This window comes from Diabrotica virgifera, chromosome 5 (genome assembly GCF_917563875.1).
Source record: "Diabrotica virgifera virgifera chromosome 5, PGI_DIABVI_V3a".
Classification (NCBI taxonomy): domain Eukaryota; kingdom Metazoa; phylum Arthropoda; class Insecta; order Coleoptera; family Chrysomelidae; genus Diabrotica; species Diabrotica virgifera.
The window spans coordinates 123,984,063-124,002,538 of NC_065447.1; the positions used below are offsets into that span (position 1 = coordinate 123,984,063).

The 18,476-nt window shown below is 30.9% G+C and overlaps 1 protein-coding gene across 3 annotated transcripts in view; it reads left to right on the forward strand.

Annotated features, from left to right (window-relative positions):
• LOC126884361 (KAT8 regulatory NSL complex subunit 3) overlaps positions 1-18,476 on the forward strand; it is a 720,298-nt gene that overhangs the window by 377,967 nt on the left and 323,855 nt on the right. For all 3 annotated transcript variants that reach the window (XM_050650291.1, XM_050650289.1, XM_050650290.1), the window contains exon 6: positions 16,505-16,652. In XM_050650291.1, coding sequence (XP_050506248.1) covers positions 16,505-16,652 — 148 coding nt within the window. The remainder of the gene's footprint in view (positions 1-16,504; positions 16,653-18,476) is intronic.

The window sequence follows — 18,476 nt, forward strand, 5'->3', positions numbered from 1 at the left end:
AATATAATCAAGCTTTTTGTAAACACATTAAAAAAATTTTAATGGGTTTTTCCCCGAAAAGAGCTTCATTTTTTGGTACTATGTATCACGTTAAAATATTTGATTTGGAATTTGAAGGATAAGATCGTCTTTTTTATGAGCTACAAATTTACTTTTACTGGTTCTATAGACTAAGGATATACCATTTTTTCGTTTTTTTATATGCTACATTTTTTCCAAGAATATTTTTTTGATAAAATACTTACTTTTTGAGTATTTGCGAAAAACCGCCGAAAAACGTGTTTTTTTTTGTTGAAAAGTAAACATTTTTAGTCGCAAGTGACTCTAGTACCTACTACTGAATTAACCTAGTACGTAAGTTAAAATAACTCTAAAGAACAAAAGTTGCTTAAAGTTAGTCAGATCTGTTTCCGGACTTATTATGAACGTATATTTTTTCACCCTCCAAGTAAAAGCAATCAACGGCACAATTTCATCTTTGAAGTGGGGGATGGGTAAAACCTAAATCCAATTTTTCATGCAATTAGGAGTTGACCCTGAAAATTATGTGTGTTTCATTCATTATATCTTTTAAATCATTTTACTTAAAATCAATTTTTAACTATCAAATAATAATTACATATTGAGGTATTTTATTTTTTAAATTTTAATAATAATTATAAAAATGTTTACTTTTTTGTAATGTATTTTTAAAACAAGCAATCATTTAATTAATTATTTTGTATCAATTTGTATTCTTTAACAATATAATAATTACATTTTGGTTTCGTAGTAAGTGTTTTTTAAGAATATTAATGTATAGTTTTAAAATATTGTGTTGCAAATAATTATCATTATTAAATGGTTATTATTTGTGAAGTAATCTTTTTCTTTTTTCACACCCTTATGTATGTAACAAAACTAAGGGACTTTCTGAAAGGTAAATCTAAATAGTTATAGTTAAAGTGGGTAGTAGATATGGTTGAAACACAATAAATTCAAAATATTTAAAGAAAACCACGGTAGACGTTAAAGACACAAAAGAAGCGATACCTAAAAGTTGCATAAAGAATTCGAGACAACGCTATCTGTATATCGTGGGAAATATACAATACAACACGAGCTCCAATCGCTCGACTAATACTCTTTAGAGCTGGCATCAGTGTGTAATCTCGCGTTGACCGGTAAATATCTAAAATTTCGTATATAGGTCCTCCCCTTTACTTTTCAGCTACGGATCTCGTTTCGCTTTAAATTTATCACAAAAATTTAAGTACAAAAATCTTTTCCCCTCTAAGTGTGCCATGATTAATATGTTAATTATAAAGATAGTTATGAACAATATACTCCAATAATTAATTTCCTATTGGTGGATCTCGGGTTGTCCTCGATTTAGTCGGATCTCGCCTTGATATGAAGACGTATATACAGGGTGTCCCAGACTAACTTACCCACGCTATATCTCTTAAAGGAATAGAGATTTTCGAATGGGACAAAAGGTTATATAGTCTACTTGTAATACACTTTAATATAACGTACAAAAAATCATCCCCTAAATAATCATCCCTTAGTTAAAAACCCTAACTTTAACTTTTTTAATAGCACCCTATATATTTTTTATAGTTTTGGATGTGGTCTTCTCTCGTCTATTCAACACATTTTTTGAAAATAAAATCGGTTCGTAAATAACCAAGAAAATAACAGTTTAGTTTTGTTAATTATGTGTCCCAGACTAATTTATCAAGGCTATATTTCATAAACGAATAGAGATCTTCGAATGGGACAAAAATGATCTATTTCATTTGTAATACACTTTAATATGGCCTAGAAAAAAAATATCCCCTAAATATTCATCCCTTAGTTACAACCCTTTACTTTATTTTTTTTAATAGCACCCTGTAAGTTCGGGATGAATATTTAGGGGATGAATTTTTTCTACGCCATATGAAAGTGTATTACAAATGGAATAGATCAGTTTTTGTGCCATTCGAAAATCTCTATTCGTTTAAGAAATATAGCCTGGATAAATTAGTCTGGGACACACAATTTAACAAAAATAAACTGATAGTTTCTAGGTTATATACGAACCGATTTTATTTTCAAAAAATGTGTTGAATAGACGATAAAAGACCACATCCAAAACTATACAAAAATATACAGGGTGCTATTAAAAAAATTAAAGTTAGGGGTTGTAACTAAGGGATGATTATTTAGGGGATGATTTTTTTGTACGCCATATTAAAGTGTATTACAAGTAGAATATAACACCTTTTATCCCATTCGAAAATCTCTATTCGTTTAAGAGATATAGCGTGGGTAACTTAGTCTGGGACACCCTGTATATATATATATATATATATATATATAAAAGGAGCACTCGTAAGTGTAGGGTTTAATCGGTCAAGTGGGTGAAAAAAGAGACAAAGAATTCGGCTACTTCATCTATTTATTGAAGACGTTTCGTCTACTGCTCAGTAGACATCATCAGTTCATCTACAAAAAGAGTGTTATAAGAAACAACATCCAAAGGAGAGGTAAAAAAGCACTAGCGTTACCTTAAAAAGACATGTAGCAATAGATAAGTTGTACATAGTAAAAAATCTTATCCATGAACCAATGCAATGTAAAAGTATATAACATTTAAATGTATAGTAATTATTTAAAAACTTAAAAAATATATACTGTGATTCTTGTCCACGAGGTATAGGGTACATCCTCTGATTACTTCTTGATATTATTTTCACTTTTTAAACACTTTTCCAACTGTTTTATTACATCAAATTGAATTATAGCGCGCTGCACTGCAGCTGTCAGTCACTCTTTGTTAAAATTTTCAAGGTTGCCTGCCTCTTGTCGAGATGTCAGTTTAGACCTGATATTTCAAACTCCATTTGCTTTTGTGTGCCTGTTGGGCTCAGATATCGACCTGCTGGTAACTATTAAACTTTAAATTTTCAATTTTGCACATTAGCATTAAAATCCTGTAATGATGTTACCTAAAGTTAAAATGAAGTATGCTTAAATACTACTAATTCTGGAAGTGTGAATCTGGTTTTTTCTTGGTTCATCCTTGACATCAAAAAAAGCAAGCCGGCTTTTTTCACTTGTTTTTTATATGTGACTGTTACCACATGGTCTTGTCTTTAGCTGTATTAAAGTTTTTAAATATTAACTATACATTTAAATGTTATATACTTTTACATTGCATTGGTTCATGGATAAGATTTTTTACTATGTACAACTTATCTATTGCTACATGTCTTTTTAAGGTAACGCTAGTGCTTTTTTACCTCTCCTTTGGATGTTGTTTCTTATAACACTCTTTTTGTAGATGAACTGATGATGTCTACTGAGCAGTAGACGAAACGTCTTCAATAAATAGATGAAGTAGCCGAATTTTTTGTCTCTTTTTTCACCCACTTGACCGATTAAACCCTACACTTACGAGTGCTCCTTTTTTATATTGGAATTGACGGTCGTACTCCTTTATGATATATATAATATATATATATATATATATATATATATATATATATATATATATATATATGTCTTCATATCAAGGCGAGATCCGTTTGTATCATAAGCTATGCAAGATGAGATCCGTTTTGCAAGGCGAGATCCGATTTTGGATCTCACCTTGTATTCACGTGTATATAGTGACATCTCGATGTAACAATGGTTAGGGTACAAGTAAATCGATTTTTGTCTGGACCTCATTTTGCACCCCTTTTGGTGAATTTTATATTGCAGTGGTTCCACTAAATCCGCTGTAGAGGGCAGCGCGCGCGATCCGTTGTGTATATGGTAAATATATATTTTGGAGACAACCCGAGATCCGGTAAATTTGGAAACATCGCAAATGAATTTCACGGTCAGCTCTCTCACTCGGCTTATGTCTAGCTTGAATAAGAATGTTTACATTATTTAAGGGCTCTGTCCAGAAAGGCGATTGTCAAATATCTCGAGAACTAGACGGCATATCGAAAAAACGTTGGAATGCTTTTTGAATGGTTTTTCAAAATCTATATACTTATGCAATAGCAGGGTTCTTATTCTGCCTGCGAAAGCGGTGGGTGTAGCAACTTTGAATTTTCAACTGAAACACTTTATTTTTAATTAAATAGTTGAAATTTAGAATTAAAAATACACAACTTTTGTTTGAATCGATAATAGCTTCTTTAATCCAGTCGGAAGAGCTTCAAAATCGTCGTTTTGATGACATTTTTAGGGTTTAGGGGTACCTCAGGTAGTTAGCTTAAAACGTAAGAAATAAATTTGAATAGTTAATGTTTATTGATAAACAAAGCTCCAATTCTATTTTACTTCAACTCATTTTAAGGCTATTTCAATAAACTAATCGGTTCTTTTTTCAGTTTTTTGGTAAAACATTGTAACTTATAGACGAAAATTCTTAAAATCGGCTATTTTTCATTTAAATTGTCAATAAATAATTAAATTGAGAAAAAATTGGTCAGATTTACATAAATTTTATTATTCCGTCCATATAGAAACTAAAACAATTGTTACGTAGTTACACTGAGTGTCATAAAAACCGTGTATTTTTACTCATTTCTTTGAGCTATTTCACGTAATATCGAGATATAAGTTGTATTTTTTACATAAGTTATATTAACGTTAAACTGACTTAATTTATAGTTTTATAAGCAACAATTAAGTATAGCGAAATTTATAAAACCTTGTTTAAATTGTTTTATATGCTCTATAATGCGGTTATCTTAAATTTTGTTTTGAATGTTTTTCTTCTTACTGGTAGACAAAAAATGGCAAAATGTGCATTTTTGACATCAAATTGTTGATAACCAACATAGTTACTACTCAAAATATTAAAAAAACTAACCGTCGGTATAACAGGTTGCCTGGAAACCAGATGCAGAACAGTACCATAAATGTTTTAGACTTTTTAGCACTTTCTTTAAGTGAAATTTAAAATCATTTACCAGCCATGTACACTCATTACGGAATCTGTTACAAGAATTTCAGCGATTTCAGCCATTTTTTCAAAATTTATTTGGATTTTCTCTAGTAATGCTTCCAAAAGACAATACATAAATGGTGAATAAATTTTACACCAACTTCAAGGAGGGTAATTTATACAGGTACATACCTGGAATTATTATATGGACCGTTCACTCTTGTTAGAGTATAGTTCGCTCAAATATGAGCTCTTTTAATCCATTTCACGCGGTAAATTAGTCCGCTTTTCCTTTAGGTCTTAGTTCATAGGTTGTGATGTTTTTTTGCCCTCTCTACTATCTTCTTCCACTCTCTCCGGTCCTGAATCTTTTCTCTCCAGTTTGCAATTTCCATCTTTGATATATCGTCTAGCAGTTGATCTTCCCATCTAATTTTTGGTCTTCCTCTTGGTCTATTTTTTACTGGTTTCCAGTTCATTATCTTCCTGATCAGTTCTTCTACCCCTCTTCTTTGTGTGTGCCAAACCATCTGAGGCTTTGTGCTTTAATGAATTTTACTATATCTTCTCCTTTATTTATATTTATTATTTCATGGTTCATCAGCTTTCAATATTCCCCTGTTTCTGTCTTTACTGGGCCATGTATCCTTATAATTTTTCTCTCAATTATTTTTAACTTTTCTTCGTCTTTTTTCGTAAGGCACATTACTTCTGCTCCATAGGCTATCACTGATCTGATTGCTGCTGTGTATATTTTTGATTTTGTTTTTTTTTGCTCAGGTTTTTGTCCTTGAGTAGTTGGTGATATTTCCAATATACTCTATTACCTGCTTTAATTCTGTCGTTTATCTCTATACTCCTTCCGTTTTTGCCGTCCACCATCACCCCCAGGTATTTGAAGCAATCTACTCTCTGGAATGTATTTTCACCTATTTTTATTTCTGCTATTCTGTTTACATTGTCTCGTGTGCTTATAAGATATTTTGTTTTATTCTGATTGATTATTAGTCCTCTCGTCTTTGCTTCTCTTACCAGGGTTAAATGTGCCTCTTCTAGTCTTTTTTTATCTCGTGATACCAGTCCCAGTTCATCTGCATATCCTATGATCTGTGTTGAGCTTTGAATAATTGTCTTTTTCAGCCCTGTGTCCCTAATTACTCCTTCTAGAGCGATATTAAATAGTGTCGTTTGTCGTTGACAGACTGTCTCCTTGTCTTACTTCAAGTTCTATTTTGATGTCATTTGTATCGCCCTCATTTGTTTTAACTTTTGCTGTTGAGTCTTTTATTGTCATTCTAGTTAGTCTTATTAATTTTGCCGGTATCTCCATTTTTTTCATTTCTTTTAATAATTTTTGTCTGTATATGCTGTTGAAGGCCTGTTAGAAGTCGATGAATAGTATGTGTAATTCTATGTCATGTTCATAGCTTTTTCAATTGTTTGTGTCAGTACGTGTATTGCATCTATTGTTGATCTTCCTTTGATCTATTGTTTTAAAACCCTGTTGATATGGTCCTATAATTTTTTCTGTGTATTGATTTAGTCGGTTTCTTATAATTGTGGTCAATATCTTATACGTTGTATTTAGTAGCATAATTGGTCTGTAGTTGCAGCACTTAGTTGGATCTCCTTTCTTAAAGATTGGTGCGATGTGTCCGTTTTTCCATTCTATGGGCATGCTTTCGTCCTTCCAAATTGTAACCATTAACTTGTGCATTCGCTTCGTGAGCTCCTCTCCGCCGTTGATGATCAGTTCGTTGTTGATTTCATCTGGCCCTGGCGTTTTGTTTACTTTTAGTTGTTTTAATACCTCCATGAATTCCTAATAAGTAGGTGCGACTTCCTCTTCATCTCTGTTATCTCTTATATCCTCATCCTCTGAATATGCCTTATTGTCGTTTTTGTATAGGTCCGTGAAATGTTTTTCCCAATCTTTTTTGTTTATTTTTGTGACAGATTTTTTGGTACTGTGTTATTGTTTTATCTATTCGAACAATTTCTTGTTGTCTTTATTATTCGTTTCTAATTCTTGCATTTGTTCAGAGATCCATGTGTTCTTCTTTCTTCTATAGAGTTTCAATGCTTCTTGTTTTTCTTTTCTATATTGGTCCAGTTGTTCCTGTTCGGCACTTTGTAGCCATTTGTTTCTTGCGAGGTGCTTCAGTTGACTTTTTTGGTGACATTCCTCATCAAACCATTCTTTCGATTCTTTGTTTTTTTGGAATCCTATTATTTGTTCTGCTGTCTCTATTATGCTGTTCTTTATGTTTTCCATTCTCCTTCTATTTCTATGTGCTCGTACTGACCCAATTTCTGTTCCAGTTGTTCTGTATATTGTTGCTTTGTTTCTTGCGTTTTCAGATTGGCTATATTCCATTTCCTCCTTTTTCCTTTCTTATGATTATTTGCTTTGATTATTTTCATCTTAAGTTTTGCTATCAACAATATGTGGTCAGTGCCTCCATTTGCCCCTCTATATGACCTTACGTCTTGTACTATTTGTGTCCACTTTTTCGAAATTAGAGTATGATTTATTTGGTTTCCATCCATTCTTCCTGGTATCATCCATGTTATTTTGTTTTCTTTTTTATGTTTATGCCCAGTACTAACTATATATATATATATATATATATATATATATATATATATATATATATATATATATTTGTTGCTGCTGCTAGGTTGCAGATTTCTCCTCCATTATCATTCGTAGTTTCATGAATGGTTTCTTTGCCAGCTACATTACGATTATAGTCCTCCTTTCCGATCTTTGCATTGAAATCACCCAATATTATTAATATGTCATTCCTCGGAATATTTTCACAGGTTTCTTCCAGGATGTCTTAGAATTCTGTTTTATCCTCTTGGTTTGCTTCTTCGGTGGGTGCATAGCAATTGACTATCGAGATGTGGGCTTGTTTATTTTCTTATGTAAGATATCCTTTCATTAACTGCTTTGAATTGTATCAGTTTTTCCCTCATTTTTTTGTTCACCATAAATGCCGTACCATTCGTTCCCTGTTTGTTTTCTCCCGAATAATACATGTTAAAGTTTTTCTTCTCAATTTTTCCTTCTTTCTTCCATCGTATTTCCTGTACGGCTAGGATTTCTAGTTGGTATTTTTTCATTTCAAGAGCCATTTCTTGCATCTCACCTGCTGCCAGCATGGTTCTAATATTCCAAGAGCCCATTCTAATGGGTTTTGTTCTTTTCTTCTTATTGAGACTCTTTCTTTATTTTGTGTGCGTTATTTTGTTTTCGTTAACCGTTTGCATTTCCGAGTCTTTTTTGCCATGTCAATATCATATTTCAGCCGCTGTTCTTCGTTTATTAGTTTTTTGAATTTTCTATCAGCTGTTCTCTCTCTTCGTCCCATATCTAGATTTTGCCATTCACTATTAATTTCTTGTAGCCGATTTTCGTTTGCTTACCTTTGCTTCTTTCGTCCTTTGCTATTTTAGTTATTTCCTTTTGTATTTCTTTTTCTTTCGATGTCCAATCGTTGTTTATATAGATACGATCTTTATGCTGTTTTAGTTTACGTTTCTTGTTTAGGATTTCCATTTTATCCGTGAGGGCTTCTGTTTCTATTGCGCATACTGTTTCTCCTATTTTTTTTTGCACTTCTTAGTTTTATTTGTATTTGCAACTCTTGGGCTCTGAAATTTTCCATTTCTTCTTTTAATTTCTTATAATCATTTGTTTCTACTTTCAACCCAGTTACGATCAAGCTTTTCTTTTTGCTAAATTTCTCTAGTTGCTCCATTCATTCATGTAGCTGTTTTACTTCTTTTTTTAGTTTTTGCTTCTCTGCTTTTACACCCATTAACTCTTTATTGGTTTGTTGTTATTCTTTCCTTATTTGTTTTATTTCCTGAAGCATTTCATCGTTTTTATTCATTAGCTCTTTCATTATTGTAATCATAACATTTTCCATGTCTTCCTTGTTTTCGTTGCCTGCTTTGCTTGGTGACCGTTTTTTAGTTTTACTTCTATTAAAACAATCATCCAAGTTTTCTCTTTTGCGTTTCGTTTCATCATCGGTTTCACTTCCTGTGACATTTTTTACATTTTCTAGGAGTGCAGCGCTAAATACCTGGAATACCGATATTAGATTATCAACAATACTTAAAAAATGAAAGTTACCAATTCACCGGTAGTTAATGCTTTATTTAAAAATTACCTACGCACCAGAGTTGCCAGTTGGTCTGTAATTAGGATGGGGATTAAAATAGATACGAATTCACCGGGACCCGGAAATATGCACACCCTGATATTCTAGTTACGTAAGCTCGTCCGATTGGCGCATGACGTTAACAACAGAGTAAAGCATAGTCCCGTCTATGCGTTCGTAATACGAACGCGAATGAAATTTAAGAATAGTACAAATGAATGAATTATGACTAAAAGAAACTAAGTGATTTTTATTGTTTAGAGGAAAATTATTAAACTATTTACTTTTATTTAAATTGATTTTCAGTTATTTGTAAAGTTCCCAGTTTCTTGATTATATTGGTATCCGGAAAATAAAAATATTCATATAATCGATATCTACTAAAATTATTATATTTCGTTAGTTGGCAAAAATTGATTAGTGGCCTACACATTAGTAAATATAATTTTTACCAAGGGGAAGAAAAGCCCCAAAATAAAACCATAAATTTAATGGATTGATAAAAAAACAAAATTTTTTACTTTTTAAATAATGTATTTCAGTGGTTTTCAATGTTTTTGAGTCATGTACCACCAAATCCTTTTAAAATTATTCTTGGTACCACCTAACTGAAATATCTGTCGAGCTAGGTAATCTAACTAACTATAAATATGCTGAATTTTGGCTGTATTTTTGTGTTTTGTGTACCACCCAAAATAATGAGATGTACCACCAGTGGTACATGTACCACAGATTGAGAACCTCTGATGTATTTCATCAGATTTAAGTAAGAGGCTTGGAAAAGACAAAAATAAGTTTTACAGTTTTCATGCCATGCACTTTATTTAAATTTTGTGCATGTGAAATAGACGTACATACAGCAACTATGTAGCAGTTTTCATAATTTTTCTTTTACGCAATGTCAGGTTGTTAAGAGACTTGTTTAATTCTTTAATTCGGAAGTACATCCGAGACCTAAAAAATAACTTGTTCGCTTTGTTAGAACAGTCTACAGTTACACTTTTGGACATAAGGTTTTCTAAATAATTTTTAGTTACCAAAATGGAATCACCATTCATGTGGAAGGAAAAATTGTCTCCAGTTACCTACTTAATATATGACAAGAGAGTGTCTGATGGTTTACATAAACCACACTTACTCAAATGATCAACCCACGTGTACGTTGAAAAATCTTCGGATTGAATACTGGAGTCCTTCAATTTATGGCAGATATAACCAGCCAAATTCTCCAAACCATCATACTCGAGGTCACTAATGTTTTTTCATTCTAACTCTCATTGAAAACTTGAAAATCCACAACTGTTTCGTTGTTAGAATCCAGCCTTTGGATCAATTGTCCAGAAATTGGTAAATCTGGGATGTCGTCTGTTTAAACGTTCGAAAATTCGCTCCGTTGTCTCTCCTACCCGTATATAACTTTTATAAAATAAAATAAAGCTTTTTGTTAACACTTTAAAAAAATTTTAATGGGTTTTCCCCGAAAAGAGCTTCATTTTTTGGTACTATGTATCACGTTAAAATATTTGATTTGGAATTTGAAGGATAAGATCGTCTTTTTTATGAGCTACAAATTTATTTTTATTGGTTCTATAGACTAAGAATATACCATTTTTTCATTTTTTTTATATGCTACATTTTTTCCAAGAATATTTTTTCGATATAATACTTACTTTTTGAGTATTTGCGAAAAACCGCCGAAAAACGTGTTTTTTTTTGTTGAAAAGTAAATATTTTTAGTCGCAAGTGACTCTAGTACCTACTACTAAATTAACCTAGTACCTAAGTTAAAAAAACTCTATAGAACAAAAGTTGCTTAAACTTAGTCAGATCTGTTTCCGGACTTATTTTAAACGTATATTTTTTCACCCTCCAAGTAAAAGCAATCAACGGCACAAATTCAACTTTGAAGTGGGGGATGGGTAGAATCTAAATCCAAATTTTCATGCAATTAGGAGTTGACCCTGAAAATTATGTGTGTTTCTTTTTATCTTTTAAATCATTTTACTTAAAATCATTTTTTAACTATCAAATAATAATTACATATTGAGTTATTTTATTTTTTAAACTTTAATAATATTTATAAAAAATTTTACTTTCTTGTAATGTATTTTTAAAACAAGCAGTCATTTAAATAATTATTTTGTAACAATTTGTATTACTTAAGAATATAATAATTACATTTTGGTTTCGTAGTAAGTGTTTTTTAAGAATATTAATGTATAATTTTAAAATATTGTATTGCAAATAATTATCATTATTAAATGGTTATTATTTGTCAAGTATTCTTTTTCTTTTTTCACACCCTTATGTATGTAATAAAACTAAGGGACTTTCTGAAAGGTCAATCGTAGACTTTAAAGACACAAAAGAAGCGATACTTAAAAGTTACGCCCATTATATATCTTTATATCGTGGGAAATATACAATACAACACGAGCTCCAACCGCTCGACTAATACTCTTTAGAGCTGGCATCAGTGTGTGATCTCGCGTTGAACGGTAAATATCTAAAATTTCGTATATAAGTCCTCCCCTTTACTTTTCAGCGACGGATCTCGTTTCGCTGTAAATTTATCAGAAAAATTTAAGTACAAAAATCTTTTCCCCTCTAAGTGTGCCATGATTAATCTGTTAATTATAAAGATACTTATGAACAATATACTCCAATAATTAATTTCCTATTGGTGGATCTCGGGTTGTCCTCGATTTAGTCGGATCTCGCCTTGATATGAAGACGTATATATATATATATATATATATATATATATATATATATATATATATATATATATATATATATATATATATATATATATTTGTACAAACCATTATATATCTATATATATATATATATATATATATATATATATATATATATATATATATATATATATATATATATAATTATTAATATGTAGTGACTCTTAATAATACAAAAAGAATAATTTTGGGGAATGCAGTCAATGTGTTTTGGGCTGATTAGAAGTGAAACACTTTGAACTTTTGTCGAGCTTTCGGACAATTTATTTCCTTTATCAAGACAATCTAAAAATACAAATGTTTAAATTTAGATGAAAACTAGAAAAATAAAAACTTACTGCTCGTGGTTTACAAAATAACTAACATAATTATAAAAAACATAAAAATTCTTTCTAAAAAATATAAATTGTAAACGTAAATTAATTTTGAAATATGTCAAAAAGACATTAATCAAATGTAGTTAGACTACTTTAATAACTCGATAGATTGGGAAAGAAGTTAGTTAACAGTGTATAAAATAATGATATAAAGATGTAAGTAAATTTGAAGTTATAATTATTAGTAAAAAAAAAAAACTGATAGTAATGTAAAACAAGTTGATTTAGAATGTTATAAATATTTTTCTTTTGATACTATTTAGTGAAATTTTAAAAATTAATAAGACCAAATTGTTTCTAAATTGCATAAATTAGTAATATCAGATCTCAAAATTAAAGTCAAAGTTAGTAAAAATTACAGTCAAAGTTAGTTAGTCAAAGCCAAATTTTATAATAACATTTTGGCTTTGACTAACTAACTTTGACTGTAATTTTTACTAACTTTGACTTTAATTTTGAGATCTGATATTACTAATTTATGCAATTTAGAAACAATTTGGTCTTATTAATTTTTAAAATTTCACTAAATAGTATCAAAAGAAAAATATTTATAACATTCTAAATCAACTTGTTTTACATTACTATCAGTTTTTTTTTTTTTTACTAATAATTATAACTTCAAATTTACTTACATCTTTATATCATTATTTTATACACTGTTAACTAACTTCTTTCCCAATCTATCGAGTTATTAAAGTAGTCTAACTACATTTGATTAATGTCTTTTTGACATATTTCAAAATTAATTTACGTTTACAATTTATATTTTTTAGAAAGAATTTTTATGTTTTTTATAATTATGTTAGTTATTTTGTAAACCACGAGCAGTAAGTTTTTATTTTTCTAGTTTTCATCTAAATTTAAACATTTGTATTTTTAGATTGTCTTGATAAAGGAAATAAATTGTCCGAAAGATCGACAAAAGTTCAAAGTGTTTCACTTCTAATCAGCCCAAAACACATTGACTGCATTCCCCAAAATTATTCTTTTTATATATATATATATATATATATATATATATATATATATATATATATATATATATTGTTATATTTCTATTTGATCTGAAAATTAAATTTTGATAATTATAAGCAGAATTCAATTTAATATAAAATATTTTCAATTTTCTCAACCACGGGCATATAAATTTAGAACAACCTGTATACAACAAATTGTTATATTTAATTTTAAGAAGTGATTAGAATAAGCTTACGAAACTCGGGACAATGCGCCGAGAATGAACAAAGTGAATGGCGCGTACCATTGTCGTTGTTCGCGGAAGGTTCGATCATTAGCCGATGCTAAATAAGACTTAGTGGAAGTAGATAATAGATCATTAAATTTTGTAATTAGTAGAAAGTAATTTTAGAATGGGAATTAACTATTTTTCTTTTGAAATCCATTAAGCATATTTAGAAAGATTAAAAATTGGTTTTGAGGAATACTGCGAATGAGAGTTGGTGGTGGAAGTTTGATTTGTGAATCTGGAAGGGATATTTAGAAAGTAGGGGAATGAATGACAAATAGAGATCAGAATGTTTTGAGCTGTGGAGAAGTGAAGTCCAGTAGTAGACGGTAGTGTACGGAGAGTGAGAAAGCCGGTGTAGTTCCGTGAGTGTGGAGTATCTATCGTGGAACGAGAGGTAGGCCAGGTTGAGAGTAAAAGAACCTCTTTGAGCCAAGAGTTCCCGGTAGCTGATTGCAGTTTCGAAAAAGGTAGAACACAGCATCACGACAGAAGCAGGAAACGAGAGCTATACGAGCTAGTTTCAGAGGAGAACATTACTGGAAGCCAGGACGAGGTTTTGATTGCAGCCAAGGATAGCAGGAAACGGGTTTTGTGTGAAGACATTCTCAGTTCACCAGAAAAAGGTCAGTCTCATTTGTTTGGACATGAATGTATGGGTTTTTCGTATTAAATACCACATATAAAATTGAAGAAACATAATCAATAATATCAGAAAAGCTTCATCAAACTTAAATAGAATTGTTGCTAATAAATCATAATAGTTAAATGTTAATAAAAACTTTCAATTGGAAACCAAAAGGAAATAAGATTCCCATGTGTAAATGTTATGTTTAAGAATAATAAGATATAGCAAATATTAAGCAGTGATTGCCATTTAAATAAAATAAACAATATTTTGATTACAATTGTAACCCATATGTGTTATTATTTTACTCTTTTCTTTCCTATCCCGATTAGGAACCATTGAGAAATACTTAGAAGCCACGTAAGTAAGTAATTAATTTTATAAAAAGCCCTGAGATTGAAAACATATTGATATGTGATCTGGTAAATTAATTAGATTATTATTAATGCATTGATTAAATTAAATGACATATAAAAATATTATCTCATATCAATAATCAAGATCACAACAATATATATATATATATATATATATATATATATATATATATATATATATATAAAAACGTCCAAGGAGTAATTGGGTTACTAGTAAATAAAAAAGTACTGAGATAACAGCTGGGAAAACCCTGGTACTGAGGAAGCAATGAAAGACTGGTGCTTCAAAGTGAGTGCCTTTTATTTTGGTCAAGCTTTCGCCTATTGTTTTTAGGCTTCTTCAGGACTTGCTACAAAGAAGAACATTCTTTACAAATATGCTTAAAGATAGAACAAGCAATTCTTACCGAAATAGGTGCACTAGTGCTCAGTGAAAATAAGAATACATCTTTTACCTTGCCTTTTTTGTGTATACATAAGTAATACAGATATTTTTGTAATTTATTATTTTATTTGATATTTTATTAGCTAAATAATAACAACAAAAATATCTGTATTACTTATGTATACACAAAAAAGGCAAGGTAAAAGATGTATTCTTATTTTCACTGAGCACTAGTGCACCTATTTCGGTAAGAATTGCTTGTTCTATCTTTAAGCATATTTGTAAAGAATGTTCTTCTTTGTAGCAAGTCCTGAAGAAGCCTAAAAACAATAGGCGAAAGCTTGACCAAAATAAAAGGCACTCACTTTGAAGCACCAGTCTTTCATTGCTTCCTCAGTACCAGGGTTTTCCCAGCTGTTATCTCAGTACTTTTATATATATATATATATATATATATATATATATATATATATATATATATATAAATATATATGCTTTCTATTGTTTTCCGGGTTTGACTCCGCGTTGAATAATTTTGGTTTTGAGAAAAACCATTATTTTGACGACGTTTCGGCAAGATCTCACTTGCCATTGTCAAGTCAGGTAGTTCCGCTTCTCGCTGCTGCTTGAAGTAGACTGAATTTTTATTCCTTGTTGGGCTTCCTTGTTGATTATGTTAGGCTACCAATCAAAGCCCTCTCCGTTCTCAGCATCAATACAGCAGCATACCAGCAACTATTTCTCCAAAACACGAGCCAAGCCTCTTTTGACCAGTACTCGTTCAATAAACTCCAAAACTCTCTCCTCTCTTTCTCACAATAATAATCTCCTGATACCCCAGTATCTTTTTTACTTGGTGTCACAAATAATTTTAATAACTATAGTTCTTGTAACTTACTCTCTTGGACTTTACAGAATCAAAGATGTATTTCTTTTCAATTTGATTTGTCTCTCGTTCCACTTTTCAGCTACTCCTCAACATCAAACAACCACTAGTACTTGCTTCTGAACTACTCACGAAAACTTTTGACTGCTCTTCTCGGATGCCGGTCACCTAATAATCTCCTTTTCCAAACTGTCTGAACATTCAAACTTCTCTATCCCCATTCCAAATTGCCAAGCCAATCAGAAACATTTCTCTCTCCACATTCCTCTTTTTTCATTCGAAAAAACCCATGCATTCTTTCAACAAATACTTCTACTCATCATAATTACTTTTCGGGAATTCTACAAATATTCTTGGGCTTAAACAAAAGGACTTAAAATTTCAAATTTCTCTACCTTATTTTTCTAAAAACTAATAATTACAATTACCTGTGTATTTTGCCTTTCCCGTAACAAAACAATCTTTTTAAAATTATAATCCGAAATAAATTGTCTTTTCACTTCACTGTATTTACAAATGTCTTTAATTCTTCAGGGAAAAACTCATTAAGGATAAACCCACTGCGTAAAAGCTACCTTCTAATAACTAGTTACAAATCACTATACAGGGTGTATCAAATTTATGTGCCCGCGTTATATTAAAAAAATAAAGTTTTTATTCTATCTTTGATTGATAAAATGATACACAATAATATATATAATGTTAAATTTTTATTTATTTATTTATTTTCTGTTTCTATTCCTATTTCGTTTACAGTCAAGAAGATCTTGAAAATTTGAGAGAACATATGCGCGTTGAAACGGGCCTCCTAGTAGTTGGTTGTGCTGATGATTATCTAAGAATAACTAAGAAAAAGAAGCGTCAAGAAGGGATTACTCAGAGTATTGTCAATAGATGTGTTGTGGTAAGTTTGTGTTAACTTTTAAATTTTTCAACTGTAAAAACTGCTCAAATAACCTGAAATATGGGAAGTTGTAAGAACACAAAGTACAATGGTTAGAGCATTTAGGTAAAATAAAAAATAAAAGATAGATAAAAGATATTCCATAGAGAAAACCTGACCTAAAGCAGAGAAGGAGAAGCTCAGAACAAGAACGCCAGATATGTCTTCGGGTGGTCCATAAAACACCTTAAAAACACTTTAAAAAAGTTGTAATGAGTTTCCCCGAAAAATGCTCCGTTTTTTGATTATTTCACGTTGAAATATTCGATTTGAAAGGACCCCGCAACACTCCTTATGGTAAAGTGGTCCCGGTCAAATTTAACGAAACTTTGGTCAATGATAGTTCTCAGTGAGTAAATTAAAAAAGTTCATGGCACCTGGGTCTGAAAAACTGTTATTCTCGAGCTACAGCCTTCTGAAGTTTTTAAATTCAGGTACTCGGTTTACGTTAATTGTACTAATTCACGGTCAAGTGAATAAAAATATCTATTATTTAAAGAAAAGGGACTCATTTCATGCATGTTTGCGTGTTCCACATGAATTCGTGGTTAAAAATAGTTGCATCCTATTTTAGTCTTTAGAAAATCTTCGAAAAGTACTTAGAAAACTGAAGAAGTGCGATAAAAAATGTGTTGCTAGAGCGACATAAGACATAAGAATTATCATGTTTTCATGAGTGGTTCAGACTTATCCAATACCAGCATAGCTGCAGTAGCTGAGAATAGGGTAATTCCCCTCCCCCGCATGGGCGCCCATATAAAATTTTTAAGGGGGACAGACGTAAAGACGTTGCACATTACATTTTGTATACTTTGGATGACATTATATAGTTTACAGCAACCAAACAGCCAGGGGGGGAGCACGCCCCCCCTGCCCATGGATATGGGCGTATATGTTCCCCTCGTAACACGGTTAAGAATTAAAGGAAAAATTTTTGAAACATAAAAAAAATATATGAGCTGACATGAAACTTACTTAGTCCAGAAAGCCACTGCGCATCCGCTAGGAAAAATATTCTAATTCGGATTTTTTGCACAATCTTACTCAAAAAGGACTCCTTTTAACAAATTTGCATGTTGCCAGGACCAAAAGGTGGTCAAAAATTTTTTAAACGTTTTTTTTTTGTTTTTTTCCTATAATTATTTTTTTGCATGGAAAAAAGTTTTTTTTAGGTTTTTTGGATCATTCCAAACAGAAAAGGTCTTTAGTGACTTTTCTCTAAAAATGATAGTTTTTGACATATAAGCGATTAAAAATTGAAACATTGCGAAATCGGCCATTTTTAACCCTCAAAAAATATGTGAAAAACTGAAAATTTTAATGTTGCCAAGGTAGGTAGATATTCTTTAAACATCGATTGATGAAATCCGGAAGAGTTTTTTGCAATACAATATTCAAAACTCCTTTGTTTTTTAATTGCTAATCAAGCGTGCGCGACACTATTTTCCACCGACAGTATGGTGCAAATGAAAGGAATAAATTCGTTATTTCGTAAACCAGCGACTTTAAGGAAAAATCCCGAAACAGCTCGATTTTTATTTTTAAGTTATGATATTGTGGAATATATGGTATACTAGTGACATCATCCGTCTGGGCTTGATGACGTCATCGATGATTTTTTTAAATGAGAATAGGGGTCGTGTGGTAGCTCATTTGAAATGTTCTTCAATTCTCTATTCAGTAATGTAAACATTTACATAATTATTTATACAGGGTGTCCTTCTACTTCTTTTTTGTCAAATAATTTAATTTAATAAAAATTTTTTGGACACCCTGTATAAATAA